The 7660-nt window shown below is 34.3% G+C and overlaps 1 protein-coding gene across 1 annotated transcript; it reads left to right on the top strand.

Moving 5' to 3' along the window:
* The first annotated feature begins 1962 nt into the window (after window positions 1-1962).
* On the top strand, window positions 1963-7452 carry LOC108329155 (TOM1-like protein 6). The gene is made up of 9 exons (XM_017563223.2): window positions 1963-2445; window positions 2964-3042; window positions 3183-3281; window positions 3879-3992; window positions 4525-4688; window positions 4807-4888; window positions 4973-5058; window positions 5175-5462; window positions 5832-7452. The coding sequence occupies exons 1-9, from the start codon at window positions 2315-2317 to the stop codon at window positions 7135-7137; spliced, it is 2349 nt and encodes a 782-aa protein (XP_017418712.1). The 5' UTR covers window positions 1963-2314; the 3' UTR covers window positions 7138-7452.
* The last annotated feature ends 208 nt before the right edge of the window (window positions 7453-7660 follow it).

Below are 7660 nucleotides of genomic sequence, written 5' to 3'. Positions count from 1 at the left end.
TTAGCCATGAATCAAATTTAAGCATTAAATTTTCTTTATGTATTTTTAATTGCTTTAAACCGTGCCTATGTATTAAAGTTCAAAACATAATCAAAGAAAAAAAAAATTATATAAAGTAGGTGTCTATGTATTTTTGTTTTGAATAGTTAAATTTATATATCTTTTTTAATAATCGTGTTCTTTTCATTAGTTTAAATAATTAAAAAGTAACACCGTTTTAGAAAGAAAAACACTTAATTTATTAGTATTGGTGATAATCATTGATAGCAATCGATTAGGTCGATGAGCTTCCTTCAACCTCTCCTTTTGGTTTGCTTTCAGTGTCATTTTCACTTTACCAGGTGCTTGTATAATGCTGCCACCAAAATAGTAAGTGTGCAATGCATCCAAAAAATTTATAAAATAATGTTCGTTTCAAAAACTTCATTTACAAACTATTTCTTGGTTTATACTTTGGCAATACAATCAATGAAAAATATTTAACTAATTTCAAACCTAATTCAAATTTTTATATTTAATTTTTCTTATCAAATATTATCTCCTTTTTTCCTTCTTCCCCCTTTATCATAATCATCATCATCTCAACATCCTAAAAATAATATCATATTTACTTCTTAATATGCTTTTATTTTAATTTAATAATATATATGAATAAAAGTTAAACTTTCCTGGAGTACCAAAGGCTACCATATTGGAATCAATTATTTCTTTTCCACAAGAAAATTATTTCTTTTCAAATTTTAGGGCATATATTTAAAATTATTCTACAGGTGTATAAATGTAATAGTGAAGGAATAGAGAAAAGGGTTATATCATAACTAAGTTGGAATCCTATTTGCAAAAAAAGAAAATTGAAGACAAATAGTATTTGTAGTAATTATTTTTTACGTTAATTAGGTAATAGTGTACCAACAAGCATTAATTAGTTCGGAAGCATTTTGTTTGCAAATATTTACTTTAAAATTGCTGCAATTATGAGTTATAAATATTACAATATTTAATTTTTTTATTACTGAATTACTTACATGTAAAAAAATATAATGATGAGGTAACTTTATACACACATGTTATTTATCATCCAAAATTATGTCAAAGGTGTTTTTATCTTAATATTCATGTTACAGTAATGTGTTGTTTTATTATTTATTACTGTTGTCTTGTATCTTAATTAAACTACCACCTATTCAGAATTAATAGGAGGTTTCTTTATATTATAATATTATCACTTTCAAGTAAGTTTTGTATGAAATGAGATATACATGAGCATGATATAATTTTAGAATAGAAATCTATAGATTGTTTTAATTCTTATACACTAGTTATATTTGTGTTAACAATTTTCTATATGTACTTCATCAATTCTCTTTCCTAACTAAAATATTAGTATTTTGAAAATAAAATTATAAAAATTAATAGTAGTTTTAATTATACTCTGTATTAATTTTTTTTAATTATACGTTTTTTTAATCAAAATTATAGTAGTTTTAGTCATTTAAAAAACTAACTAAAATTAATAATATTCAATAAAGTTTTAATATTTTTATGTATATTATTATTATTATTATCTTTTTATATATTAATCATCTCAGTCTATCACGAAATTTCATATGTAAAGATTCAAACAAAAGAATTTCTGCCAAACTTCTAATTATGTTAATAATATGAATTAATTATAGTGTCTTATAAATACAATATTCTTATAGTTCAATGTAATGTAAATTGAATAAACTCGATGAATGTAAATTGAATGAACTGAATCATGCTTTGTGAGTGTGTTTCAGATTTTGAAATGATTATCAATTGCAATAAGTCAAAGAATTTCAGCACGGAAAAGGAAAGCCAAATTCAAATTTGCTTTTCCACATCACGTGCCACGTAGCGCGTGGGTGGCACAGGCACAGGAGAGAGTGCACCTATCAAACCGCACAAAATACGCACCCCTTTCAGCTACGAAAACGAAATATAGAATGAAAAAGGAAAATTACGCACTTTCCCGGAAAAAAATTTGTAGCGAGAAAATAATGGAAAAGAGAAAATTCCCCGATTCCCCTTATTTAGCTCAGAGAGAGAAATAAAAAAAATTAAAAACTATTCTATTTGAGAAAACAAGCGACGACTTTTCCGGTTATTATTTTCATGGTTCCATTCCCGAATTTCGTTAGGGTTTCGTAATTTGGCACTCTTCGGTGCTTTATCGATTAATTTTGCTGGAAAGTTTTCATCTTTTTTCGGCTTCTGAGTTTGGTTCGTTAAATCCAGAATTGATTGTGGTGTTCCTTGAAGAAGTTTCAGAAAGAGAGGGGGGAGGAATACGATGTCTTCTTCTTCTTTTTCTTCTTCTTCCTCAGCTACTGTCGCAGTGGATAAGGCGACCAGCGATCTTCTTATGGGCCCTGATTGGACCATGAACATCGAAATTTGTGATTCCATCAATTCTAATCATTGGTAATCTTCAACTACAAGAAAAGGAGGAAGATAGATAGCATATCAATTTCAATAATATGTTTTATTTGATTTTGGAGGGTTTGACTTTGATCAACTGCCACATGTTTATGCCTTTGAATGCGATGTTCCATTTAATTTTTGTTAGTTCTGTTATCGGATGGAATTTTGGGGCTAAAGTTGTTGTTGATTGTAGTTAGTATGTTCTTTGTGATGAAACTGACTAGAGGATTGTATTATTTGGGAAATAGTGGAAACTGGTTGTTCTTTTTTTTCTGATTCTATTTTTTTTTTCATTTTTTTTAATTCTGGTGATTTTTTAATTTTCTCATGCATTACTGTTGTCAAAATTGAACAATTATTTTACTCTTAGTTCCCCCCTCTCAGAAAAACTAGGGTCCATGGATGGCAGTACAAACTATGCTTCTTTTTCGTTTTCCTTTCACACCTTTAATAGTAGTCTCTGGGAATTTTCACACTGGTCTTTTAAGTTTTTACTGAATCATTGATAAATTTCTCAGGCAGCCGAAAGATGTGGTAAAAGCTGTGAAGAGGAGATTACAACATAGGAGCTCTAGAGTTCAATTACTAGCTCTCACGGTACTTTGTTGGCACTGGCTTTTGGTCTTACTTTTCTGTATTTGGGTCAAGTTGTTTGTGGCCGTGTTCTCCTGAATTGGCTAACTTTCAAATTCATTTGTTTGGAGCTTGATTTCTGGTTTCTGGTTGTCTACCCCCAGCTGCTGGAGACAATGGTAAAGAACTGTGGTGATTTTGTTCACTTTCAAATTGCTGAGAGAAACATACTGGAAGAGATGATTAAAATCATAAGAAAAAAGGTAAGGTGATTTTAGTTGGAAATTTAAGGTGTGTTCCTGATTCAGTTTGTATTTTTGATGCTTGAAAGAAATTGTTATTGCATTCTTCATGGAATTTGTGATTATAAATGCAAACGTCAGGATTTAATCTATTTTGCTATTATGACATCTGATGGTGTAATTGTTTGAAGTGCACTCTACCTAATTCAATTTATTTCCAAATCAAGTCCGGCGGCTACTGCTGTACATTGTTAATGACCAGTATCTTCTAGTTTCCTTTTGAGATTTCCTTGCTATATGATTCTAGATTAGATAGGTTACTGGATCATTGGCTCAAACCTATCTATGTGTTAAATGTATGCGGGAAGTATTTCTCTTTCAAAATAGTTGTAATGTTGAGTTGAACAGTTGTAGAATCCATCTACATGTTGTTACGTAAATATAAAGATTTTTTTTATTGGTAAATTCACCTGGCTTTTACTTATCAAAACAATCTTAATATTTACTCATCAAAATATGGATGGGTTCTATTTCTGTTAAATTACTACCATTTCCTGCAATTTTTTTTTTGTTTGATTTGTCTTGTTTTAACATGAAATACATGTAATGATTCTTCAGGCAGATATGCAAGTGAGGGATAAAATCTTAATGCTGCTGGACTCATGGCAAGAAGCATTTGGGGGACCAGGTGGTAGACATCCTCAGTACTATTGGGCATATGAGGAGTTAAAGGTAGCTGTCTAGTTGATAAAAGAAATTTATTGATTTTGTCAATCTCTCTTCGTTGATAGTTTCATGTGAAAGTGGGATGCTAGATTTTCAAAATTATATAATTGGCATTTGTGAATGTTCTGTAAATGATATCGGATTCATCTTAAGGGTGAGATCACAAATTTTAAGAAGATACTTTTAGTTCTTATTATAACAAGTATACAAATTTGTATTTTGTAGTTAAATGCGTCACCTCAAAAAACACATTTGCCTACAACTCTAAAGTGTTCTTGCAATTCTTTAGTGACAAATGGGTGAATTTTAATTTTTTATGGTTCCACCACATACTTTATACCATCAACATCTCAGCTTGGAGAATTGTCCCCTGGCAAAAGCCAACCATCATCCCGTTTGTTCCAAATTTACATTTACATTTTAAGTACAGGATAAAAGATTACATTGATATCTGTAAGCCATATCCACATGTGAGCTGTAATTTAATGAGCATCAGATTATATCATCATAATATTATGTTGAATTATATGAATGGCAGCGATCTGGAGTAGTTTTTCCAAAGAGATCACCAGATGCAGCTCCAATATTTACTCCTCCTCCTACCCATCCAAATATAAGAAGTATGCAAGCTGGATATGGGATGTCGAGCAATTCATCAAAAACACTGGATGAAACTATGGCTACTGAGATAGAAAGTTTGAGGTTAATGTTGACCTTCTATTTTTTCCATTTCAACCTTGCTTCCCCTGCTGTCCTTTGTGACAGAACTTCTGTGTGCTATCAGATGAGTCTTTAAGCTAACTTTTCTTGAAATACTCAGTATGTCAAGCTTGGAGTCCATGCGACATGTTTTGGATCTTTTGAGTGACATGTTGCAGGCTGTGAATCCTAGTGATCGTGAAGTAAGTTAAATGGTTTTCCTTGGCCTTCTGAATCCTCCTTTCTTGAACTGAAACGATTTAATGTCTGATTTTTATGCTTTGTAGGCGGTAAAAGACGAGGTGATTATTGATCTAGTTGATCGTTGTCGCACAAACCAGAAAAAGTTGATGCAAATGCTAACTTCAACTGGGTTAGTTTTACTCGGCTTTTCCATCTGGCACACACCCAAATATACTTGATTGTTACTTTGTGAAGTCTGTCCACTTATATGTGGAATAATCTTTTATCACCTTGGTTTTGTCATAGGGACGAGGAGCTTCTTGGACGAGGCCTCGAATTAAATGATAGTATTCAAGGTTTGCTAGCTAGGCATGATGCAATTGCTTCTGGTACTGTGTTTCCAATTCAAGGAGCAAGTTCCAGCGCTGTGCCAACTGAAGTTCAACCTAGTGTAGATCAATCCAATGTAAACAGCTCCACCCTTGGAGAGGCTTCTTCAACGCTTAAAGCTAGCTCTTCAGCCGTAGTGCTTTCCGAAACCCGGAGCCAGAGTGATGAAGAGGAAGAGGATGAATTTGCACAGCTAGCTCGGAGGTCACTTAGAGCTGATACTATATTTAATATTTTGTGGCTCATGGTTATTGAAACCTGTTTTTCTTTTCAGTCTTGCTTGCTTATAACTTATCTAAGAAACAAACTAGTTTAGAATATCTGTTTAGGTCTTTTAAGTATAGACATGAATGGATAAGCATGCACAAATCGTTGTATTAAGCATGTATTTTCATTTTATACTTCCACTCATGCTATTTCATTCTCTCCTACAACTATTTTTTAGAAGCCCCAATTTTGTAATAGAATTTCTTGTAAAGCCCATATACCAACATATATTGCAGGTCATGGGTGATGAAATTGTTCTACCGTGTCAATAATTTTTTATTTAATGTGAACTCTTTACTATTGCAGGCATTCTAAGGCACAGCCAGTGATTTCAAATGATACCGCAACTGGTTCCAGCCAAAACTCAGTGTCAGTTAACACTACCAGCACAACTCCACATGTTCCAAACCCCGCAACTTCAGTTCCATCCAATGCATTAGTTCTTTCCAACCCACCTGCCCCAGTTACTACTGCAAAGGATCAGGACATTATTGACTTACTGAGTATTACTTTGTCAGTGTCACCATCCCCACAGACAAGTTATGCACCGTCTCCACAGACAAGTTATGCACCATCAGCCTCTAGCCAAGGCATACATCAGACACCTGTTCAGTCCACATCAGAAGGGTATTCTTTTGCTTCCCAAACATATCCGGGAAATCTGTCATACAACAGTTACGTTGTCCCTTGGGCTCAACCACAATCTAAGTCAGAATTTCAAGCCCAGCCTCAACAACAATCGTATCAATCCCGGTCTCAATCCCCAACTCCACCCTCATCTCGTAATACACATTATGAATTTGAACAACAGCACCATCAACCGACCCAGCAGGACCGGTCTCAGCCCCAATCTGAGCAATTGCAATCTCAACCAGTACTACAATCCCCACATGTATTGCACCAACAACCTCAACATAATCAATATAGCTCTCATCAACAACATTTGCAACCTCATAATGAACAGCAACCTCTACAGTATCAGCCGCAGCACCAAACACTGCAATCTCAACCCCAACCTCATCAACATCCGCAACCCAATCCCCAACAGCATTCACAGTATCAGCCCCAAACGGTACAAGGTCATCAGCCTCAAACTCAACCTCAGCAACAATTTCAGAATCAACCTCAGCAACAATTTCAGAATCAACCTCAGCAACAGCAACAATTTCAGAATCAACCTCAGCCACAGCAACAATTTCAGAATCAACTTCAGCAACCGCAACAATTTCAGAATCAACTTCAGCAACCGCAACAATTTCAGAATCAATACCCTGCAAGATATCCTCCCCCACCATGGGCAGCTACACCTGGATATGCCAACTATCAAAATCACTCTCCTGCTACAAATTTGATTTCAACACAAGCCAATACAACAGTATCGTATCCTTTAGCTCCAGGAGTAAGGACGCCCGTGCTACACAATAATTCATTATCTGCCAGAGGTGGTGTCGGTGGAACTCCTGCAAGTGCAACTGGACAAAAGACTTTTGTTCCGTCTTATAGGCTATTTGAAGATTTGAATGTTTTCGGAAACACAGATGGAAAGGTCAGTGGTTCATCATCTGGCTTGTCAGGGACAATGGGACCTGGTATGATTGGTGGGCGTAAGTGAAGTGTTGTCTTATGTAAAAAAATGTATTGATATACTGTAAAAAATGGGACCAGAAGTATTGTTTGCAGCTTCTCATTTGCATCTTATGGAAGCTCTCTAGATCGATACAAGTGACTCTTCCTATTCCGAGTAACAACAGATCATAAAGTCATAAGCTGAGTCTTACCTCAGACGACAGACTTTGAACATTCTTTGATGTAATATTTTAGTTTCTTGTAGTGGTTTTCGTACTTATGTTCATTGATTGATCGTTAACCACTATAAAGGGCACTTAAAATGCGGACACGTGTCGAATGTCATTAATTATTGAGAAGATATTCCCTTGTAAGATAGGCTGCAAATCACGTTAGTTAACAGAAATCAATACAGATTGACAAGCCTGATGTGAATTTTTAACAAGGGCAAATTACTTTTCATCGCATTGGTATATACGAATCTGGATTTTGGATCAGTAAAGCGATTTAAGTGTGCAGAACTTTAGATCGGCTTAAATTCAGAATTTTCGAGGCATTCCGGCATAAAC

Source organism: Vigna angularis, chromosome 2 (assembly GCF_016808095.1).
Source record: "Vigna angularis cultivar LongXiaoDou No.4 chromosome 2, ASM1680809v1, whole genome shotgun sequence".
Classification (NCBI taxonomy): Eukaryota; Viridiplantae; Streptophyta; class Magnoliopsida; order Fabales; family Fabaceae; genus Vigna; species Vigna angularis.
Note: the sequence above shows the minus strand (reverse complement) of the source record. Positions and strands in the feature narration are given on the sequence as shown.